Genomic DNA, 21,046 nt, shown 5'->3' with positions numbered 1-21,046 from the left:
GTCGGGTGTTTGACCCTGTTTTTCAGCCACCCTCTTCCGGAACGGGAAACCCGCCCCCACACAAGAACCTGTATCGATACCACTTTTGGGAGAAAACTACTCACCTGTTTAAGGATTGGAAACAATAGTATGACTTATGGGGATACCAGCACCGAGGTACACTATTTCAAATTTCGTTACTTTTTTATAAATAATATTTATTTTGAAATATTCAGTATTTAGTGCTTTCTACTATAATCTAGGATATTCTGTTTACTCCACTCTTTTAGAACGTTCAATCATTTCAAATTGTAACTAATTTGTAGTACTTATTACTAGTAAGTGAAAGTAAGCATATCCCAAAGCACTGTGGTTTTCCATCGTTTAAGTAAAATAACTTGCCAGTGAAGTCCACATTCTAATCTGAATATACCAATTCCAATTCCTCGTTAAGAGTATTTTCGAAAGCGTGAGACGGCAACAAAACAATTAGATCCCGGCGACAGAGGCTAAAAAGTTCTGAGAATGATATGTCTGTTTTATGGGGAATTCAAGTGTTCACTGATAACATCGTTTTAATACAACAATTTTTTTATATATATCAGGAAAATAATATAAAATAATAATAATAAAAAAATTTAATAAAATGTATAGTATGTATATATACATATATCTAGAACACCTTTTGACCTTTCGCTGTTTTATTGAAGTTATATTGACAATCGTGTGTATATTAAATAACTCATTTAAATAAATTTTAAAATTTGTTTGTTTGTTTTTATAATTATGAATTACCTTCTGCTTTTATAAAAAGTGTCTGTGAGGGTATTTAAGCGTTGTGTTTCTTCGAAAATTGGTCCGTTTCAGAGATAATCTGGAAATATATTATGCTGCTTGGCCGCCGCACTGTTCATCAGTTGTCGATGAGTCCGTTCAGATGAGGGGCGTTATAATAGCGATCGCAGCACTCGTCATCTGGGTATTCTGCCTTCAGGTCACTGCTGAATATTTGGAAGATTACTGCGGCTTTGCTGGCGGCATCAGCCTAAAAGTTTCAGGTGGCCAGGACGCGATAATAAATTCAAACCCATGGATGGCCTTTATTCACTCCTCCACTGAACTAATATGTGGAGGAACCCTCATCACCCGCCGTAAGTATTCGTAGCTCAAGGTATTCTTATCGATCGATAATTACAGAGATTCTACCGACAGGTTTTGTCCTCACTGCAGCGCACTGTGTTAATGAAGGAATGGCAGTGTAAGTATGTTCTATTTGGGAAAATTAAAATTAAATTTAGGAAAAGTAGCTTTTTTAGAGGTTTTTTTGGTTTAAAGACAGCTGGCAGTTTATGTTAAAAAAATTTAAAAATATAATACATATTTTCAAGATAATAAAATAAGCAAATGTTTTACGAGAAAAACGAATGCTTTTAAAATGTTTTCAGCCTTAAAGACCTCTAGTTTCAGTTTAGGAGTAGTGAAACTTATATTTTTATCTACATAGCTTGTATAGGGAAAACATTAATGATTTGATTTGAGCAGAAAGGTTCGCCTTGGAGAGTACGATGAAACTACCACAGTGGACTGCGTTAATGGAGACTGCATACCGGTAGCCGAGGAGTTCAATGTAGACATGGGCATCCGGCACGGAAAGTTTTCTGAGGAGGGAAACCAGCACGACATCGCTCTCCTTCGCCTTGATCGAGCAGTCACGTATAAAAGTGGGCTTGAAGAGTCAACACTTTTGTGCAACAATACTGATTAAATTTTTTTTTGCAGGACACATTAAGCCCATCTGCATCATCCTGGACACCTCGGATAAGACCGCATTTGAGAGACTTGAGTGGTTTGTGGCCATGGGCTGGGGCGAGACCAAATCGAACCGAAAGAAGGGGCCACTCAAGACCGTGATTCTCCAGCGTTTCAATAACGAGCGCTGCTGGGAATCTTTCACCAGGCTGGTGCACGAGAACCAATTCTGTGCCGGCAGCCGAGAAGGCGATACCTGCAACGGTGACTCCGGCGGACCGCTCATCCGGCACGTGACCCACATGGGCATGCTCAAAGCCGCCCAGTTCGGAGTGGTCAGCTATGGGAGCAGGGATTGCACTGGCATCGGGGTCTACACGTCCGTGATGGACTACGCCGATTGGATCGCCACCGTGGTGAGGATGAACACCGATACGGCGGCACCAAGAATGCCGAGAACTTAATAGCCAATTTTTTTCAATATTTACTGTGAAAAGGGGTTGGATCACTGGATCATTACAAAAACTTTTCTTACCAGTCAAAATCTCATTGTTTAATTCACTTAAGAACTCCCTAACCTACACTAGGCAGTTTTTATTTTATTTTTATTTTTTCCTTCATTAAATCTATGGGAATGGGAATACAGAGAACGGCCATGGTATTTTTATGACTCACTGAGATTAAAAATGTGAACTACTAGGCTATGTAGCGAAATTGTATCCTTTAATCATGCTTCTCAGATTTATTGATTTTTTGAAACCACAAGCATTGAGTTACAAAGAGCAACATTTTCAATTGTGGCATTAGTGTGAGAAAAGGCCGATGGCTTGCACCTCTTTTAAGAGAATGCTGCTGTATTTGTAGTCTCCACAACAGCAACAGAATTTCTTCCTGTGTATTCCATACAATTCCATCGAATTGCATCGCTGATTAGGTCAGCTTTAATCTCATTTAACGAGTAACGTCAGCTGCAATGAGTTCAGTAGCCAGGAATCCGTTGAAATGATGACTTTATCGGCATGGCTTGTCATCGTCGTCTGCCTGATCCTCCAGCAGCAGGAGGTGATCGGTCCCTACTTCCTGTACCCGAACTGCGGGTTGTCCTATGAGTCCAATGTGTCTTCTAGAATAGTTCGCGGAACGGAAGCGAGAATTAAGTCAGCTCCTTTTATGGCGTATTTGGTCTTAAACTCCAGCCTCCATTGTGGCGGAACGATCATTAGCCAAAGTTTGTTTTTCGAATGCCCTTCATTTCCATTTTTGTGGAGTAAATTTTATTTTTCTCCCTTTTCAGGATACATCCTTACGGCCGCCCACTGCATGGTTCCCCAACTGTAAGTAATCCTCTTGCGAAATAAGGAACCCTTCTTGGTATGTTTTTTTTTTATTCAGAAAGGTTCGCCTGGGAGAGCACGATAGTACCACGAATCCCGACTGTCAGCGCGGGATTTGCAATCCTCCTGCTGAGGAGTTCGACATCCAGGCGGCAACCAAACACCGAGCCTTCGGTGCAGCGTTAACCCACGACATAGCTCTGCTTAAACTGACCAGAAACATCGTGTTCAATGGTGGGTTATGACACTAATACGTATATCAAATGGTAATAACTATCCCGCTCCCCAGTTCACATCCAACCCATCTGCCTGCTCCTCAATCCGGCGGCCACTCCCATTGCGACCGAGCTGCAGGCCTTTGGGTGGGGCAGAACCGCCACCCAGCACTCCTCCACCGTGCTCCAGACCACGAGGCTAGCCTGGTACGCCAATAGCTACTGCCAAAAGAGGCTTCCGCTGCTCCCAGTCACCCAGAATCAGATTTGCGTGGGGCTCCTGGGTTCGGACACCTGCAAGGGCGACTCCGGGGGTCCGTTGGTGGTCAAGGTGAACTACGACGGACATGCCCGAAACTTGCAACTGGGCATTGTGAGTTACGGCGAGGATTATTGCCAAAGTCCGGGAGTCTATACATTTGTGCCAAATTACATTCAATGGATCCAACAAGCTATGCAGAGATTTGGATATTAGTTAAAATAATTAATTAATTTTGTATAACACAACTCTTTTGAAAAGAAACCTGGAATGCTTTTTCGATCCTATTGAGATCTATATTCTTATGCAATCAGTGCTGGCTGATCACGTATGCGGAGGTATAGTTTCCATCTGTTAGTTAGTTAGCGATTTCAACGATGAATCGATCCAAATTGGCTTTTTGGTGTGCTTTACTTCCAAGTCCAAGCCTTTGTCCTGGAGTTACATAAATTACATAAAAACATAAATAAATAATACACAATAAATGCTTTAACAGTTACAAGTACCTACTACTATTATCTTGTAAACAAAATAAATTGTAAACACAGGAGAATCAGGAGAAGTTGAAGTAATGCAGTTCCAAGGAATTGCAGCTTGCTATTTGTGAGCTGATAAGCACAGCATGGTGCTGGTATTTAACCAGAACCGCCAGTTGCAATGAGTTCAGTAACTGAGAAATCGTCTCTCGAAATGCTAACTTTATCGGCGGGGATTGTTATTGGCGTCTGTCTGATCCTCCAACAGCAGAAGACGGAGGCAGCCCACTTCCTGAACCCCATCTGCGGGGTATCCTATGAGTCCTTTTTGGGGACCAGGATCACGAACGGAAAAGAAGCAGTTCTTAGATCGGCACCGTTTATGGCGTACTTAACTCACAACAACAAGTTTCATGGCGGTGGATCGATCATCAGCTCAAGTTCGTGACCTAAAATTACAGTATTTATTACCGTGTGCTGATTGGTATCGTTCTGCAATTTTAGGATACATTCTAACGGCCGCCCACTGCCTTCTGACAAATCTGTAAGTACACATCCCTTAAGATAGGCCTTCTTTGCATTGCTTTCCTTTCTGCGATTTAGGAAGGTGCGCCTAGGAGAACACGATATCACAACGATTCGGGACTGTCAGGGAACTATTTGCAATCCAGCATCAGAGGAATACGACATTATAGCTGCATTCAGGCATCGGCACTTCAATAACATAACCTTGGCACACGACATAGGTTTACTCAAACTACACAGAAGCATCAATTTTAATGGTGGGTTGCATATTGAATTCGTTTAGTTATAGGTGAATATAACTCTACAAAGTTTATATATTCTTGGTCAAGATAAAAAGCCAGTAGTATTAGTGCCCAGGCAGGGCAAGTTTATTTCATGATTTTGCCCCGCCCATAAGTTAGGAGCTATCTGTTTATTCGGTCAATATCTATCGACACACCAAAAATGTTCCAAACCGAACATTTATTTTCGAGGATATTAGGAAAGTTTTTATTATGACGTCACTGAATATTTGAAGAGATTGAAATAACTGTAGCTTTTAGTGTTTTTCCTGCCGTTCGGCAGATGGCTTCACCTAAAAATTGATTGCATTTTGGGGGAATACTTATACTAAAATTGGTTAGCTGAGAAAAGGGTACCTAAAAGTCGGGGCACTCGAGCACACTAGAGCGTTCCTTCTGTTTGCTAATAGGTCTTCCATTCCCCAGAACACATCCAGCCTATATGCCTGCTTCTTAATCCGGCAAGTGCGAGTTATGTGCGTGAGTTCCAGGCCTTCGGCTGGGGATTAACCGCATTTAACCAACATGCCACAGTGCTCCAGACCACGGTGCTCACCCGATATGACAGCAACTACTGCCGAAGGGCCCTGCTAGCGCCAGTAACGGATAACCAAATTTGCGCAGGGTTTGACGATACGGACACCTGTGAGGGTGACTCCGGCGGACCGCTGGTGACCAAACTGGACATCGACGGAGTCAACCGCTACGTGCAGCTGGGCATCGTGAGCTTCGGCCCAACGAAGTGCAGGAGTCCAGCCATCTACACGTATGTGCCGAATTACATTCGGTGGATCCAGCAGACGATGCGGGCACATGATTCAATCCATTAAATTGAATGTGGCAAAAAAATCTTAAAATTGGTAATAAATATATAAACAAAAATAAACTGTTTAATGCAGCCATTTTTTCAAATCTGAAGTAATAATATTACAATATGTCAAATAATGTATTAATTTGTATCTTTTATTTAATTGTGCTGATCTTATTTGGCACATCAAGCTTTTGAAATAGGAGGTCTGGTTTTTGTGTTGACGTTAAGACGAACAATCTTTGCACAGATCCCTTGTAAAATTCTACTGTGTTGTTTAAAGAATAAAGAATATGTCAATGTGTGTACTGTATTTTTTGTATAATGATTTAATGTTTTTAATTGAATCAGCAGACTGACCTCTGTGGGGTCAGCTTGGGACTGATAAAGATTCAAGATTTGCAAGGCTTTCGGAGCTATAAGAATTTCAGTATGTACGCGTTGTTTAACTAGCAATGAACACCACATTTATTGCTTTCGCGGTGCTGGCCAGCCTGCTCCTTATCTTTACAAAATGCGAGTCCACAGTGGATCCCATGTTGCTCGAGAACGACTGCGGACTGACAAATTCCTCCAACGAAGTGGGACCCTGGACAGCTCTTTTGCATGAGAATGATAAAGTCTTTTGTGCCGGAACTCTGATCACTAAAAGTATGTATGCAACGGACATATTTATGAATAGTAAAAAATAAATTTACAATTTTTTAGGGTTTATTTTGACCGCTGCGCAATGCGTTAGAGTTAACACGACCGTGTAAGTTTTAAAACATTTTTAATTTACTCTATTTTGTTTAGCTATAAGATTTCTTAAACATTTTTATTAAGAAAAAGGATTTTTTTTTTAAATGTAGTGAAACAAATTTTTTTTAATACTAAAGTGAATAAAAAAGTAAAAGGGGCAAAAAAATCGAACTAGGTTTCGTTTGATTCGTACATTTGCAAATCTAAAAGCTTTTTTTTTAAATAAACATATTTATTTCTGAAGTCTTATTGATAAGCTACTAAATTTCACTTTCAATATTTACTTTAAAACTTTAAAAAGAATTAATACAAAAATGTTTTTCTTAAAAATATCTATATGATTTGTTTGTTGCAGATTAGTTCGCTTGGGAGAGTTTGGCAGATATAATATTGACTTCCCGGAAGACCATAAGGTGGAGCTTTCTCTTAGGTACCGCCTCTTTGACAGCAATTCGGATGGCAATGACATCGCCCTGCTGAAATTGTCCAGAAATGTGGTTATTAATTGTGGGTTTGAATTGAAAACACATGATTTTGTGGCAATTGGCTGACTGCAAGTACTCTTTACAGATCACATTAAACCGGTCTGCATTAATAAGAACCCGAACCAGCGTCCTCTTGGCGAATATTTTGTTGGATATGCCTGGAAGAATCACAAGGATGAGTACTACACAGAAAACCTCAGTACTATTACCATTGGGATGTATCCTGAGTTTAGGAGGCAATGCGATCAGTTAGACATCTATACCCAATTCTGCGCAGGCCCCGTGAATAAACAAGGAACCTGCAATGGAATAGCTGGCTCAGCCCTGATAAAACTAACGGAAGATTCAAGCCAGACGAGCCGGGCCTTTCAGTTTGGCATCTCGACTTCGGATAAATTGGATTGCCAGGGAACGCAAGGTTACACCAATGTGACGAAGTTCTACTCGTGGATTCAGGATAATGTGCTCCTTTTCGAGCTTTCAGGGTATACACCGAATAAAAGCTATATTGCAAGTGATTACATTAAGGTCTACTGACACAAAGCAATACTTTCGGTACGAAAACTTAAGTGAATACCTACAAAAATTCACGTTTCCTTTTCAAGAATTAATATAAATGTTTTTTATTCTTTGAAATTTTAGACGTAAATATATTAAATCATCATACATGTATTAAGAAACAGATAGCCATTGAGAGAGCAGTTCAGAGGCGTTTGTATCAGTTATCACTAACTAACATTAACAATAAATGCGCCTGTCCGAAAACACATTAAGTATGTATATATTCCGAAAGAAGCCGTACCGATAAGAGTCTCAACAGATTCTACAATGTATTGTTTTAGACTTGGTAGTGTCAGTATGTGAGAATGATTTGTCGCGAACTGAAGAGGGTATTCGTTGGGGTCGCAGTAATCTCCTGCCTGTGGCTCCAGGTTCAGGGAAGTGATTCCATTCTCCTGGAGGAGAATTGCGGAGTAGTGCATCAATTCGCACAAAGAATTGTGAATGGCGTACCTGCAGGGTTGGGAGCTTATCCATGGATGGCCTTTCTGCACACGCCCACCCACTTTAAATGCGCCGGGTCTCTTATCAACAACAGTTCGTTTGAATATATTTTATTTATTTATTTTCTAACAGACAATGATTACCTACCTTTCAGGGTTCGTTTTGACGGCCGCTCATTGTTTAAAGGACGCTTTGGAATTGTAAGTTGAGGTTTCAAATGAAAATCTCTGGCAGTTACAAATCACAGATAGAAATTCTGTAGTTTCTATTCCAATATACAATTGTTGGACATCGGAGTAGCGGTATAAATTTGTTCGCTTAATATCTATCGAAACACCAAAACAGTACCTAACCATTATTTAAGAAGTTATTAGGAAAGTTTTAATTAGGACGTCATTGCTTATTAAAAAAAAGAGGGATAACTAGTGTGGTTTCTTTCAGAATTGTTCGTCTGGGCGAGCATAACAGAGACACAAGGATCGACTGTGGGAACCACTACTGCCAGGATGCCGCCCAGGAGTTCGGAGTGATCTGGGCCATCAAGCACAAGTTATACAATGAGGAAGACCTGTCCCACGACATCGCAGTGCTGATGGTCGACAGGAATGTGGAGTACTTACGTGGGTACAGTGGTTGCCCCAAGGGAAGTTTGTTTTAATCGAGATGATTTCACCCACAGCTCACATCCGGCCCATCTGCATTTTCCTGGATGAGCGAGTGAAGACGCAGGTGGATGGGTTCAAATGGTTTACGGCCAGCGGTTGGGGCCTCACCTCCGGGGAGCCCAATGCCCAGACGAGTCGCATTCTTCGTGAGCTGAGGATCAACCGGCGACCCACTGAGGATTGCATTAGAGCGTTGAGTCACCGCCTGATTCCCGAACAGATATGCGCCGGCAACGATGCAAGTAACTTGTGCCGAGGCGACTCCGGTGGTCCGCAGGGCAGGATCTTCAAATACAATGGCATAGAGCGGTTCACTCAGCTGGGCATCGCCAGCTACACGACTCCCGGGTGCGTCAATGTCAGCGTACTCACGGACGTCATCAGCTACGGCAAATGGATCAAACGGGTGGTGAAGCATTACACACAAAAGAACGAGATGTAGTCTTCAACTTTTTCCTTATTTACCAATTCTACACTACATATACATTAAACAGGAACTGTTTTAAGCCTAATATTATATTTTCCATGTTAATTAGAATAAAAATGAATATGCATTGTATTTAATATAATATTATGATTCAATAGTAATACATTTATTATTAGTATTTTTATACCCGTGCAGAGGGTATTAAAATGTCAGTCAGAAGTTTGCAGCGCATTGAAGGAGACATTTCCGTTCCTATAAAGAATATATATTCTTGATCAGCATCACTAGAAGAGTCGACCTAGCCATGTCCGTTGAATTACGGTTTAGGTTTTATTAAAATCGGACGACTAAGTCATAACGCTCGCAAAGGAACAATGGGATACAAAATATAAGGTTTATATAATGTAGCAAAAAATCGTCACAACATCACAGTTGTTAAGCATATTCGCATAAAAATCGAAATTATGTTATGCAAGGGTATATTAACTTCGGCTTGCCGAAGCGTGCTTCCTTTCTTGTTTTAAAAGTTATTATAAAGTACAAGATAACTTTAGCGATCCATTTGCTGGGATCGTATTGTTTGTATAGACGAACAGACGATAAGACTAGCGGAATGGCTGAATCTCGTATACCTTTGATCTCTTGGATTTCCGCCGAATGTATATACATAGGTATTTCCCTGAATGTTCCAGAGATAAGCTTAGCTTCAGAGGCAAATAAACTTGCGCAAAAGTCTCAGTATAGGAGTATGACTCGTCGCGCAATGAAGAGCTACATCGCCGGGCTCTCAATAATCTGTAGCCTATGGCTCCAAGAATCTCATTCAATGCTTCTGGAGGAGAATTGTGGAGCTCATATAGGCGCGAGAATAAGTAATGGCGTGAATGCAGGGCTGGCTACATACCCATGGATGGCTTATCTGCATACGCTCGGCGAGTTCAAATGCGCCGGGACACTTGTCAACCACTGTTTGTTTTTAAACTAGACTTTTGCTAAAAAGATAGTAATAGTTCCATTTCAGGGTTCGTCCTAACGGCGGCTCAATGCATCCCCGATGACGTGAATATGTAAGATAGTCTGTTCTGATGCATTCAACCAAACTCTTTACTTAATATGTATATTTCAGAACGGTTCGCCTGGGCGAGTACAACAGGGAAACCAAGAAGGACTGTTTGATCCACAGATGCACCGGACCTGCCCTGGATTATGATGTGGACATGGCCTTTGAGCATACGTTATACAAAGCGGACCAGCACGTCAACGACATTGGGATGCTGCGGCTGGGGAAAAGGGTGGAGTACCTAGGTGGGTCAGGTGAAAGCCGCAGTGGTTTTTCCTCATAATCGAGACCTCCTTCCCACCTGCAGTTTACATCCGTCCAATCTGCTTTTTCGTGAACGAGAGGGCGAAGTCAGTGGTGAATAAGGTAACCTGGTTCACGGCCACCGGATGGGGAAAAACAGCCGCGGGCGAAAATGCCAACACGAGTTCGATCCTCCAGGAACTGAAAATCAACCGCCGACCCAAGGAGCTATGCTCCGGCATCTTTGGCCGAGAATTGACCTCCGAACAGATCTGCGCTGGCAACGATGACAGCAACCTCTGCAACGGCGACACCGGCGGTCCGCTGATCCGGCTAATGAAGTACCGGAACGAGTACCGCTTCGTCCAGCTGGGAATCGCCACCTGGATGAACAACCAGTGCCAAAACGCCAGCGTCATCACGGATCTCATGAGCCACGGCGACTGGATCAAGCGGGTGGTGAGACAGTTTGGACCTCCGGGTGACGTGCAGCGGCCTTTATTAAAACAAAAAAAAAACAATAAAGATGAACTGCCGATATTCTAAGAGCCGATAACAACGGAAGCGAACAAGAAGGCTTCAACATTACTTCGACGGTTAAAAAAATAATAAATGTATGTATGTGAAATGCTCAAAAAATGAAAAAACACTGCGCGAATAATCGGCATAGAACATGGTCAAGCTCAAGGAGAACTGCAGAGAAGTCCAAGCCGTACAATTTGTCCCGAGTTCAAAGATCATAAATAAATTTTAATATTCTTGTAAATCCAAAAACCAAGTCAAATAATATTACTGTATTTACTGAAATTAAACATTCAATTTTTTGAAAGCGCCATGGGAATATATACGTGTTTTATATTCAAAATTATTTAAATTTTATATTTCTGTCTATGGAACTTTTTTAATATAATGTTCTTTTCTTAAAACAAAGAAATGCTTGACTGTCTGATTAGCTAGAAAAAGCGGTATATATAATAGTATGGGTTGAAAACCAAGCTAAGCGATTTGTTATGTAAAATGAGTTTACCTTACACGTAGAAAATAAATATTGGCGGTGCTTACAAATTACAGGTTTAAATTAAAAAAATAAATTATAAAAATATTATAGTACATTCAGAAGAACATTTTATTAATTTTTTTTTTGAGTTAACAGTACAAATTAAAGAATTAACTTAAACACTTTTATTTTACCAATCTAATCGTAAAAAGTTAGAAACATAATATGATTAATTCAGATAAATTTTAATTCTGTTTTCTTTTGTGCAGTAAATAAATTCATTGGGGATTGTACTAGGTATTCCGCAAATAAAATTATGCCAAACCAATTTGTACGTTCTAAAAACCAGTTTGCACAAATAACAAAGAATTAGACACACACTTGTTCCAATAACAAAAACGTGAGTGCGGTGATTAGCAAAGGTCAGATTATAAATTGTGTCAGGGATAAAGAAAGATATTTTTGCTGGAGTCGAGTCATGTCGGCCCACACGTGCTTATAAAAGATATATTTTTTATAAATATTTTCGGATCGTTTGACTTGCTAATCGATTTTTGTGAGCACCTCCCGATCTCAGACCATATGGGAGTTGATTCAGTGCCGATGAGCGTGCACATCGTCGAGTACTACAATACTCGTTGAACTTATGGGGTAACCAAAAGTTTTTAATTTAAAACACAAACATATTCGAGCACTAACACAACAGAAAATATGTTCATAGTTGATGTAATTAGGGTTTAAAGTTATAAAATATATATACAAGGTAATACTATTTTACGAGGGGAAGAGTTTTAAAGAACTACTATTTCTACTGCCGCCTGCGCAGTGTATGCTGATAATGTTATTTTTGCAGTGAGTCGATATGAAGATAAGTCGTCGAACCGGCAACAAACGCAACCGGTTATTCTGGCGCATTATTGAGCGACTTGGTGGCAGCGGAATAGATAGCATTGTAAATCCGTATTCAGAGATTCCGGGGGAGTCACTGCATGGTGTGTCTTGGATGGATGTAGTGGGATCCGGCATTGTTGTCCTCCCGGTAAATGGCGGTCATCAGGAGCAGCAGGCTGCCGAGCATGAGGGCTCTGAGAGCTGATCCCACAAACCGAATGTTCTCCATATTCTGAGCTTGGTTCTGACTTGACAATTAACAATCTTTGCGCGACTGGCTTTGAAACGAGACTGAGAGCTCGGCCTGATAGCGGCCGGAATTTATTGCAGCCCCACGACGGCGACGTATTTTCCCCCAGCAGGTGGTCGGATTATGGGTTCGCCGGAGTGGGGTAGTTTCCCAGTCGAAGGTAATGATTGGTAATGCCCCGATCCGCTGGCGTCACGCCTACACCACTCCACACAGCCCTCTTTACGATGCCACAAATGTATGTATGACTGCATTCTGAAGTCTCAGAACAAATCGAAAGCCCCTCCAAACCGCGATCGTTGACTGGCTTGGCTATAATGAATTCAACTAACACATTTTGGCATCGTCTACGTGTTAAGATTGCAAATCTGAAGAAATTCGCTTTAAAGACAAGGCGGCTGCGTAATTTGTTAGATCATTGCTCTTTAGAACTGGCAGAGACTGGACTCGAGGAATCTGAATGAAACGTTTAAAGTCGGGATCATCTGGATATACACACCGTATTCAACACTTACCGCACATAACGCTGAAACTTGGGACTATTGCAAAGTTGAGTGCAGCAGCGCCACATATTCCGCGAAATCTTTCGATACAGAGAAATTGTATTTATGGAGAGGTTTTGGGGTATGCGAATAGGATTTAGGGCCCAGTGCAGGGGCAAGTCCCGCTCGACGTTCTGCAAATGCGGCATCCTTCGAAGAGTTTTCACAGCAGACTGAGGACGCAAGGAATAATGTGCTCAGGTAGCCCAAGCAGCTGCATTCATTTCCCGCCAAAAATGTCGAGGGATGTCGAGTGGCGAATCAGCTCTAGTTACCTACAGTTCACAATTTTAGACGGAAAGAATCACTGAGAAAAAAAATTATATTTGAATGACAGTCCCTTTCAGCTGGCTGGACTGATAAAGTGAAACCTGCAGTGACCATCTCCTCCGACTGATCCCATATACTGCACCACTTTTGAGCAGAAACTACACTATAGAGAATGTGCCTACATTGAGCAGGTAATTGCTAAGCAAAGGCAAAGAAAATGCTGAGGGACAAACAAAGTAAGAGTTCTTTTCACAAAGGGATCTTCAGGCATTTACATGCCGAAAGGAATTCATCAATGATCCGGGACAGCCGAATTCGGAGATTGACGTTTTTATTTTTAAGGATTCTCAATAATAATCATTCAGATGAGAGGTTAATTAAGATTAGATTATTCGATTCGCAAAATTGCAAGGTTGTTCGAATGTCGAGCATATTTGTTTTATCTATATTGCTTTTATAATCGTTCATTGATTTAATATTAAAGTTTGTTCGACTGGTTGGAATATATAGACTATTCTGTCATGTTCACATTGCTTTTTTAATTCAGATTTTTGCAATAATGATTCGCATAGCTAATAAAGATTAATTTGAAAATGTTCGTTTAACCGGAGGGAATATATATCTTAATCTACCTGCTCTATATTGCTTTTATATGCGGTCAACGAACTAATAATTTATTTTTAGTTTTTTATTTACATGCGGTCAACGAACTAATAATTTATTTTTAGTTTTTTATTTACAACTTTTGTTTTGTATTTATACTACAAAACAGGCAGATAGGTAATTTAAAAGTGATGAGAAAGTGCAAATAAATTGATTCGAACAACTTGAGTTCATCAGTAACTTGCAATGTATTTTAATATGCTAGTTTTTATTTTTGTACATTTAAGGTTATCGCTCGGGTAATTAGGAATAAATAGCAGCACCTGAGTTTTTAAAGGTTTTACTATAGACCCACTAGAGCCTTATAAACAATATTCTTAGGTCAGACTGTCTGGGTTTCCACGCTGAGGGCATTCACCAGTTGAGTGATCCTTTGTGCTCTCGTTAGTTTCCAAGATACGCAGGATAGCGCGGTTATGAAGAAGCCAATTGCTGGAAAACGGAATTTTAGACTGGGTATTGACCACTAAAACACTTTAACTTACCCATTAGCAATATGGCCTCGGAGGTCTCATCCTGCCAAGCTTTCGATACCACACAGAGCAGAATAAAACCACTTAAAAGACAAAAGGATCCCACAACGACGGCTAGAGTTATGAGTATTGTCACTGGGTCATTCAGCGGTCCGTAATCGAAGAGTGTTCGGCAAAGGGACGGCTTTTGGGGCAGGGAAGTACCACTGTCGGAGAATAAATTTCTAAATTTGATATCTTTGAACTCCCACTACTCTACTAACCAGGCTTGTGAATAGGTGGGAAGAATGGGAACCGCTCTGCACTCCATGGCGCTCCTCAACAAACTAAAGTTCTGGCTCCAGACTTCTGGTTTTGGGTGGCTGTCGGGGCCCTACTTCTCCACATTCTAAATTTAGGCCTTAGACGACGGCTGGCGATCGCAGACGCGTGTCTTGAGTCGGAAAAAGGGAGCCCTGGCTATTTATAGCTGCCTAGGAAATGGTTCGATCTAGCGGAACTAGCGGACTAGCATATGCACTTCAGCCGCCACAATGCATCTATTTTTGTCTTTAGTTCCTGCCTTCAATGGAGCACTGAGTTCAATGCTCCGCGTTTGAGCTGAAGGAATCGAGGGGCCTGGGACGTCTTGTAATGCAATAAATCAACTTCATTACTGGCGTGGCAAAAGTCGGGGGCGAACAAGTGCGAATCATTAACTCGATGTCTCGAAGTTCACGTTTCGCATGTGCCAAGGTAGCGTTGACAACCGACACGCACAGTTTTCCCCAGCAATTTCCTTCGCATTTTCCCCATCTCTCCGGCGTAGTTATAGAAATATACTTGGCTGCTGCATTCAAGCGTGCTGTAAATTATGCAAAATAACGACGTCAAAGTTTCAATATAATGAAGCCAACAGGGTGGTGGTTGGAGCCGTAGGATGGGGATTATTATAGTATGAAATTTCATCCCTAATGCCTATGTGCCATTAAGCCAAATGAAAAACAGAAAGGAAGACCTACAAAATATTATCCACCGAAATGTGTAAGATATGTAATGTATTTGTATGTATTTTTTAATTTATTTTTTTTTAAAGTGCAATGTAATTTGGATTGAATAATTTGTTTCGCATTAAAGATTTTTTTAAAAAATAAAATTGGTTTATTGTTCCTTGTTCAGTAATTGCTATAAGTGTTAATTCGAGTAAATGGTAAACAAAGTTTTGTATCCTGAGGAAATCAACGTTTCCAAGAATTTTTCCCGCGTTAAATGTCGTGTGAGGCGTATGTGACTTCCTGTTTTCGCTGGACCGACACTCAATCACTGCCCCAAACCCTTGAAGACATAAAAATCAAATCGAAGCCGTCGCCATAAACAATTATGAACTTTGTTGCACATTGTTGCCCACACATGGCCACTCGGATCCTGCTCCTTGTCGTCGCCTTGGTTACATTGTAAAACGTTTTATTGTCGCCGCCAGCTGGCGACGATTTGTTGGCAGCAGCGCACCGCTATCAAGCGACCACCCGCCCAACCGCTCAGCCACCCACTGAACCCACCCGACCCACCAGAGGTGACAATTTGTCCTTTTTATGGCATTTTTAAAAACGGTCTCAGTGAATAAGGGAAGCTTCTTGCTAATAAAGTAGGAATTTTATTAAAATATCGTGCATTAAAACACCTGAATGTTTGCTTTGAAGTATGGGCAATCGCATTTATTAAAGTAATTCAATAAATCTTGTTTGTTCCTAAATTTTTTTGGTATTTGTTAACCAAATCCAATGACTTATGTTAATATGACTTCTCTTGTAGGCTAGTATAAATCAGTTTACAATTAATATTAAAAGTATAGGTATTATTTAAATGCTGCTTTAAAATTTTGTCGACAGGGCTTATAAAACAAAAATTCTTCAAAACAAACAAAAAGGATTTTCCAAGTATTTAATACACATTTTGGCTAATCACAGTCACTTCATTTAAGTAGCAAATAAAATCTGTAGACAGAGCTTAATAATGTGAACATGTTTCATTCGAAGTAAAAAATTTTTTTTTTATAAAAATAATAATTGTAGCTGCAACACTCAATTAAATCAAGTTATTTGTTTTATTTTTCAAGTATTTAATAAAATGATTGCTCATCACTGGGGACCAGCAAATACACCCCAAAAATGCGATCCCAAGGTGCGAGCCGACGGCACGACGACAACTGTTATGCTTATCGGATGCTTTCTGAATAAGAATAAGAATAAGAATCCGCATGCGGATGCGGGATGGGGATGTGGATGTGGATGTGGACGTGGATGCGAGTGCGGGTACGGATTCCAGGAGCTGCGGCAAATTGCTGCTGATTGTCAGGTTCAGGCGTCGTTGCGTAAATAACTGAAAGCGGACCGAGGTGCCAACTGCCTTTGAGCCGGGCCCAAAAGTTTGGCCAGGGCATTAGACGGGGATGGCCAAACTTCGGACCGATTAACTTGGCAGTCAGAGTTGGGATCTGGAAATCTTATCGCCGCACAAGAGCCCGTTCCGTTTTAGTGCCGCAATCAGCGCTGTTCACTTGCAATGGCCGTGGCAGGACAAATATTTTACTTTTACTCTTTTTTCTCCCAACCCCGCTGCTCACTTCAACATTGCGCCCACTCGCCCAAAGTTTAGCTCTCTAATGCGAAAGTGTGCCAAAGTCGCTGACAGAGAAATCAAACACAAGGCTATATATATGGCCAAACAGCGGAGAAGGACCGACACAGAAGGTCCGAGGAAAGGATGCACAAAGTTAAAATTAAATTAGCGTTTTTTTCAGACTCCGCAGGGTAGCTCTGGGCTTTGAGAGGTCCGGTCATTCGGGGCCACAGAACAAGGAGTCCAAGGGCACCCGATTCCCTGGGGATTACAGGGTATCCGCAGGTCGAATCCGCATCTTTCCGGCTAACTAGGTATTCGCATCCTGGTGCCGCTGTCTGTCACTGGCTGCTACTTAGCCAAATTAAAATTGCAGAACACTTTTTATACGCTATCTGAGGTCATAGCTACTTGAACTGTAAGTTGATTGGAAATATTTATTTAATATTTTGAATGCTATGAATATTATATTATTATTTAGAAATTAGAAAATCTTAGAAAATCATATAAGTATTTTACTGTTCTTAATATATTTATTTAAACCAACAGCTTTCTTTTTAAAGATATTTTACAAAATAATTGGTTAGTCATGAAACGATTAAATTCAAGAATAGTAATTTTTGTGGTTTTTGAACTGATTAATAATTAAGATATCGTGTTTAGTATTATTTAAACATATATTATAAAGGTATTACAAATTAAACAGAGCATAAAACATTCGACTAGCGAACGCAACAGTTTCGTTTCCGTTTCGTTTTTAGTGTCCTTTTAGCGTTTCGCATTTATGCTTGTTTAAGCAAACGCCGTGTTATCGTCCGGATCCGGATCCGGATTCGTGTCCGTTCCGTGTCCGTGTCCGAGTCCAGTCGAAAGGATAATGCGCGTAATTGTTGTCCGTGCCCGGCAGTTGGCTCTGAAGGAACGCTCTATTTGCATGGAACGCATTAAAAGTCGCTGGCTCAGCGTCGTGGCAATTCAATTTAAGCGAGTGGCATAAGCGCAATCTGGCAAACTTGGGATTATCGCTAATGCCCAACGTATCCTGGGCACAGGTTAAGCATAGTGCATATATGCTTTTGCAATGACTCCATTGGCTGTCAATTGCTCAATTGTTCGACCAGCTTCTGTGACTTTCGCTCTCGAATGGGCACTCTCGACATACATCCGCATATTCATGTCCGCATCCGCACATCTGCACCCCCATCCGCATCTGTCAGCAGTGGCAGGCGAAAGCAAACAGGAACTTCAAGTGCGGGTCGAGTGCCCATTAGCCGGGATCGATGGGTTGGCATATGGTCACGGTTGTTTGTAGTGCCTGCAGAGCCAAAGCGTCACCTAAACCCATATTGCTGGCTACACAAGAGAACGGGCCAGAATGGGAAATCAAATTTTTCCATCACTTTGAGATAGCTTTTTAAATAGTTCTTAATACAATTAACAGTGGTTTAATCTACAAATATTTACAATGTCAATCAATAAGCACTTTAGTTTAAGAACCCCCTTTTGACTTCAATTATTATTTAAAGACTATTTTTATTAGTTAGCATTTAATGCTTTCTAAGTAACAAGACCAAGTTTCAGCACACAAATACTCATTGTTTATTTTGAATACACCAAACTAAAGCTTTATTGGAAGTATTTAAGAGGTGAGAACAAATTTATCAAAGACAAGGTAACTCTTTCCACTTCAGATCTTTCAAACGCAAATTAAAATTTAAAAAATGGCACATTGGTAATATGTGCTATATAATGCGATAAAAAATAGTTATTCTGAGTGCCTTGCTAGTTCTGACTACGGCTAAAACTTTCATTATGAACTATCCTTTCTTTGTTAAAACTTAAAGCCCAAAACGAAGCTGAGTTGGCTTCGCTTCACTTCACTTCACCCAAGTTTGGCTGAGAAATTGGCATATAAGTGGCTGAGCGACTAACAGGGAATATCAAAAATATTGCTATAAAATATGTCAAGACAAGCGCCGCAGCCCCATCCACATCCGCATCCACATCCACATCCGCATGCAGAACCACAGCCAGCGATTGACATGAAAGGGGGAAACTGGGGTCGAGATGGAGACAAGGTAATGAAAAATATTTCCATATTGCAAATAAAGTCAGCTTGCCAACGTGGCAACCCTAAAACCTATTTCTTAACCCTTGTCGACAAGCCGAAGGACGAGGGCGAGGACTGCCTTCACCTGCTGCCTGCTGCTGCCGTTCGCTGGCTTTTGTTTTGGCAGCCTGGCATATTTCAATTTGGGACGACTCGCAACCAGGCCCGAAGTTTATGCAAATTCATTTCAAGTTTCCTGACGCAACAGCATTATCAAGCGCAGGACTTGCGACCTCTGAACTCCGACCTGCAACCTCCGGCCATGACGATGATGCTGATGATGGAGATGTTGCACTTTGTGTGTGTTGCACATACACAACGAGTATATACAGTTGACCTGCCGCCTGGCTCCTTGCCAGCACTCCGTTCTCCGTGCTCAGTTGTTGTCCGCAAGTGTCGGCATTTCGACTATTGCAATTATTACGTTGATGTGCACGGCTTCACTTTGTGGCGTGTGTTTGCCTGTTTGCGGTAGGCAGTCAGCTCCTGCACTGCAGCACTTTACTACATGGCGTATACACAATTAGCCATATTGGTCAATATTATGCCAAGTTACGCGCAATTTCGCGGTCGTGGCTTTCATGAGCTTTGTGTAGTGGGCTCACTTGTGCCGCCAAATATGTGCATATCCAGGGGATACGAGTATATGTATTAGCCCAGTGGTATGATGCCCCTGCGAATGTGCGACTCATTCTTTTTTTTAATTAAGTTTCGGGCTGGAAAAGTTTCGCCTTGGCTTAAACAATGGCCGGCCACTTGAGACTTGTTTTCTTTGTTGGCAGCACCACCACCACCATCCATCCGCCAGCAGCAGTGCATAACTTGATTAAATTTCACTCCTTCCCGGCGACTGCAGCCATAAACCACGCTCGTTTAATTTCAATCCAAAGTCTAAGCAGTAACAAGAGCCAATTCAATAAAAATTAAAAAGGAAAGCTGCTGGGTGGCTGGTTGGCTGGTCGGCTGGTTGACTCACTGGATGAAAGGGATGAAGCAATCACAGGAAAGCGGCAAATAAACTTGAAGAAAATTAAAAGTGGCGGCCAAGAGAATCAGACGAAGCACACTGAAGTTGCCATCCAACTTTGATGGAGGCAGCCGGAGGATTCCGAGATTCCGGAGAAAGGGATCAGGAAACGTATCGACTTAATTGAACAAATCGCAGTAAACGAGCCGTAAATTTTTAATATGTTTCGGTTTGCGTAAATAAAAGCTGACGCAAACTTCCTTTCGACTCGAGTCCGAGTTTGGTAATCGATTGTGGCAAGCAGTGGGGCGGGGCCTGGCCAAATTAATAAATCAAATAAACGCCGAGCGAAACAGGCCGAGCTAAGCTCATTCAATTAGCAACTAGCTCCTGCTCCAGACTCACTTAATTACTTCGGACGTCTGCTGACTGATTAAAACACAAGGCGGGGGTAAGGATAAACACGGCATTGGCATTACCACTCCCTCCGACTTTAAGCTTTGACATTTCGGCCAGGAACAATATTTTCTTTGCCCAGTCTAGCGCAAGTCGATGTGTCTGGGCTTTTGCTGCTTTACTTGCTTTATTTGCCTTGGTTTTTTTGCTTTTTTGCCAGGAACTCAAGTGTTAATCCAGACATCCGGATAACCGGACTCTGTTTTTGTTTACACTTGTCGTCGTCTCTTATTGTAGACATCTTGTGAATTGGAACTGGCCAGCGGGTAATGCTGGAGAATCAGAACGTGATCTAGCATTGATCAGCGCTGGAAAATATCTCACGTATGGGGAAAAGCGGAACAGGAAGCGTAACCGAAGCGTGAAAAATGCTCCTGCGGGTGGAATTGTCATTGTAATAGTAATTTATTGCTCGCAGAACTTTGCCAGCAACTCGCACATGTCGACACCATCCCAAAAAGGGAGGCAGGCGGAGGAAAAGCCGAGCTGAGATGGAGAAAAATGGCTGTGGGACAGCGTTTGACATTTGACATATGCGAGTCGTTTGACATACAAGCAAATTACATGGAACTATTTG

The 21,046-nt window shown here is 41.4% G+C and overlaps 8 protein-coding genes across 9 annotated transcripts; 5 read left to right on the top strand and 3 right to left on the bottom strand.

The window, feature by feature from the left end:
* Nucleotides 1–102: 102 nt before the first annotated feature.
* On the top strand, nt 103–5,939 carry LOC128256559 (transmembrane protease serine 9-like). Its single transcript, XM_052987006.1, has 13 exons — nt 103–156; nt 847–1,130; nt 1,192–1,237; nt 1,522–1,700; nt 1,759–2,191; nt 2,697–2,956; nt 3,023–3,062; nt 3,121–3,296; nt 3,352–3,678; nt 4,180–4,452; nt 4,517–4,556; nt 4,616–4,794; nt 5,245–5,939. Exons 1-13 carry the CDS (start codon nt 137–139, stop codon nt 5,646–5,648), a joined length of 2,661 nt encoding a protein of 886 aa, XP_052842966.1. The 5' UTR covers nt 103–136; the 3' UTR covers nt 5,649–5,939.
* On the top strand, nt 2,704–3,829 carry LOC128256567 (CLIP domain-containing serine protease B10-like). Of its 2 annotated transcripts, none has more exons than XM_052987025.1 (4): nt 2,704–2,956; nt 3,023–3,062; nt 3,121–3,296; nt 3,352–3,829. In XM_052987025.1, the coding sequence occupies exons 1-4, from the start codon at nt 2,731–2,733 to the stop codon at nt 3,750–3,752; spliced, it is 843 nt and encodes a 280-aa protein (XP_052842985.1). In that variant the 5' UTR covers nt 2,704–2,730; the 3' UTR covers nt 3,753–3,829. The 2 variants fall into 2 exon arrangements, with proteins under 2 accessions (XP_052842985.1, XP_052842986.1); XM_052987026.1 differs by having other exon boundaries at nt 2,733–2,790.
* A 108-nt stretch (nt 5,940–6,047) lies between the features above and the next one.
* On the top strand, nt 6,048–7,469 carry LOC128256566 (phenoloxidase-activating factor 3). The gene is made up of 4 exons (XM_052987024.1): nt 6,048–6,277; nt 6,335–6,380; nt 6,723–6,874; nt 6,938–7,469. The coding sequence occupies exons 1-4, from the start codon at nt 6,082–6,084 to the stop codon at nt 7,387–7,389; spliced, it is 846 nt and encodes a 281-aa protein (XP_052842984.1). The 5' UTR covers nt 6,048–6,081; the 3' UTR covers nt 7,390–7,469.
* Nucleotides 7,470–7,575: 106 nt separating this feature from the next.
* LOC128256565 (serine protease grass) lies at nt 7,576–9,057 on the top strand. The gene is made up of 4 exons (XM_052987022.1): nt 7,576–7,950; nt 8,012–8,057; nt 8,299–8,477; nt 8,537–9,057. Exons 1-4 carry the CDS (start codon nt 7,719–7,721, stop codon nt 8,962–8,964), a joined length of 885 nt encoding a protein of 294 aa, XP_052842982.1. The 5' UTR covers nt 7,576–7,718; the 3' UTR covers nt 8,965–9,057.
* Nucleotides 9,058–9,675: 618 nt separating this feature from the next.
* LOC128256564 (serine protease grass-like) lies at nt 9,676–11,084 on the top strand. Its single transcript, XM_052987021.1, has 4 exons — nt 9,676–9,917; nt 9,971–10,016; nt 10,076–10,254; nt 10,317–11,084. Exons 1-4 carry the CDS (start codon nt 9,698–9,700, stop codon nt 10,796–10,798), a joined length of 927 nt encoding a protein of 308 aa, XP_052842981.1. The 5' UTR covers nt 9,676–9,697; the 3' UTR covers nt 10,799–11,084.
* Nucleotides 11,085–11,935: 851 nt separating this feature from the next.
* On the bottom strand, nt 11,936–12,456 carry LOC128256570 (uncharacterized). The gene has a single exon (XM_052987029.1). It carries the CDS (start codon nt 12,367–12,369, stop codon nt 12,232–12,234), a length of 138 nt encoding a protein of 45 aa, XP_052842989.1. The 5' UTR covers nt 12,370–12,456; the 3' UTR covers nt 11,936–12,231.
* Nucleotides 12,457–12,708: 252 nt separating this feature from the next.
* On the bottom strand, nt 12,709–13,238 carry LOC128256569 (uncharacterized). Its single transcript, XM_052987028.1, has 2 exons — nt 12,906–13,238; nt 12,709–12,846 (listed from the first exon to the last, which is right to left on the bottom strand). Exons 1-2 carry the CDS (start codon nt 13,079–13,081, stop codon nt 12,816–12,818), a joined length of 207 nt encoding a protein of 68 aa, XP_052842988.1. The 5' UTR covers nt 13,082–13,238; the 3' UTR covers nt 12,709–12,815.
* A 777-nt stretch (nt 13,239–14,015) lies between these two features.
* LOC128256459 (uncharacterized) lies at nt 14,016–14,729 on the bottom strand. The gene is made up of 3 exons (XM_052986836.1): nt 14,602–14,729; nt 14,351–14,544; nt 14,016–14,297 (listed from the first exon to the last, which is right to left on the bottom strand). Exons 1-3 carry the CDS (start codon nt 14,646–14,648, stop codon nt 14,188–14,190), a joined length of 351 nt encoding a protein of 116 aa, XP_052842796.1. The 5' UTR covers nt 14,649–14,729; the 3' UTR covers nt 14,016–14,187.
* Nucleotides 14,730–21,046: the final 6,317 nt, after the last annotated feature.

The sequence above is a fragment of the Drosophila gunungcola genome (assembly GCF_025200985.1).
Source record: "Drosophila gunungcola strain Sukarami chromosome 2R unlocalized genomic scaffold, Dgunungcola_SK_2 000020F, whole genome shotgun sequence".
Classification (NCBI taxonomy): domain Eukaryota; kingdom Metazoa; phylum Arthropoda; class Insecta; order Diptera; family Drosophilidae; genus Drosophila; species Drosophila gunungcola.
Note: the sequence above shows the minus strand (reverse complement) of the source record. Positions and strands in the feature narration are given on the sequence as shown.

Excerpts from the sequence above, each read along its gene's own strand:
- LOC128256570 (XM_052987029.1), bottom strand. The coding sequence starts at position 12,369 with ATGGAGAACATTCGGTTTGTGGGATCAGCTCTCAGAGCCCTCATGCTC.
- LOC128256565 (XM_052987022.1), top strand. The coding sequence starts at position 7,719 with ATGATTTGTCGCGAACTGAAGAGGGTATTCGTTGGGGTCGCAGTAATC. Across the intron at positions 8,058-8,298 it reads TTAAAGGACGCTTTGGAATT|AATTGTTCGTCTGGGCGAGC; the intron begins GTAAGTTGAGGT and ends GGTTTCTTTCAG. Across the intron at positions 8,478-8,536 it reads CAGGAATGTGGAGTACTTAC|CTCACATCCGGCCCATCTGC; the intron begins GTGGGTACAGTG and ends TTTCACCCACAG.
- LOC128256567 (XM_052987025.1), top strand. The coding sequence starts at position 2,731 with ATGATGACTTTATCGGCATGGCTTGTCATCGTCGTCTGCCTGATCCTC. Across the intron at positions 2,957-3,022 it reads CGGAACGATCATTAGCCAAA|GATACATCCTTACGGCCGCC; the intron begins GTTTGTTTTTCG and ends CTCCCTTTTCAG. Across the intron at positions 3,297-3,351 it reads CAGAAACATCGTGTTCAATG|TTCACATCCAACCCATCTGC; the intron begins GTGGGTTATGAC and ends CCCGCTCCCCAG.
- LOC128256559 (XM_052987006.1), top strand. The coding sequence starts at position 137 with ATGGGGATACCAGCACCGAG. Across the intron at positions 1,238-1,521 it reads GTTAATGAAGGAATGGCAGT|AAAGGTTCGCCTTGGAGAGT; the intron begins GTAAGTATGTTC and ends TGATTTGAGCAG. Across the intron at positions 3,679-4,179 it reads CGGCGAGGATTATTGCCAAA|AACCGCCAGTTGCAATGAGT; the intron begins GTCCGGGAGTCT and ends GTATTTAACCAG.
- LOC128256459 (XM_052986836.1), bottom strand. The coding sequence starts at position 14,648 with ATGGAGTGCAGAGCGGTTCCCATTCTTCCCACCTATTCACAAGCCTG. Across the intron at positions 14,545-14,601 it reads CCCACCTATTCACAAGCCTG|TGGTACTTCCCTGCCCCAAA; the intron begins GTTAGTAGAGTA and ends ATTCTCCGACAG. Across the intron at positions 14,298-14,350 it reads CGAGGCCATATTGCTAATGG|CAATTGGCTTCTTCATAACC; the intron begins GTAAGTTAAAGT and ends TCCGTTTTCCAG.
- LOC128256569 (XM_052987028.1), bottom strand. The coding sequence starts at position 13,081 with ATGCCGCATTTGCAGAACGTCGAGCGGGACTTGCCCCTGCACTGGGCC. Across the intron at positions 12,847-12,905 it reads AAGTTTCAGCGTTATGTGCG|ATTCCTCGAGTCCAGTCTCT; the intron begins GTAAGTGTTGAA and ends CGTTTCATTCAG.
- LOC128256564 (XM_052987021.1), top strand. The coding sequence starts at position 9,698 with ATGACTCGTCGCGCAATGAAGAGCTACATCGCCGGGCTCTCAATAATC. Across the intron at positions 9,918-9,970 it reads CGGGACACTTGTCAACCACT|GGTTCGTCCTAACGGCGGCT; the intron begins GTTTGTTTTTAA and ends GTTCCATTTCAG. Across the intron at positions 10,017-10,075 it reads ATCCCCGATGACGTGAATAT|AACGGTTCGCCTGGGCGAGT; the intron begins GTAAGATAGTCT and ends TGTATATTTCAG.
- LOC128256566 (XM_052987024.1), top strand. The coding sequence starts at position 6,082 with ATGAACACCACATTTATTGCTTTCGCGGTGCTGGCCAGCCTGCTCCTT. Across the intron at positions 6,278-6,334 it reads CGGAACTCTGATCACTAAAA|GGTTTATTTTGACCGCTGCG; the intron begins GTATGTATGCAA and ends ACAATTTTTTAG. Across the intron at positions 6,875-6,937 it reads CAGAAATGTGGTTATTAATT|ATCACATTAAACCGGTCTGC; the intron begins GTGGGTTTGAAT and ends TACTCTTTACAG.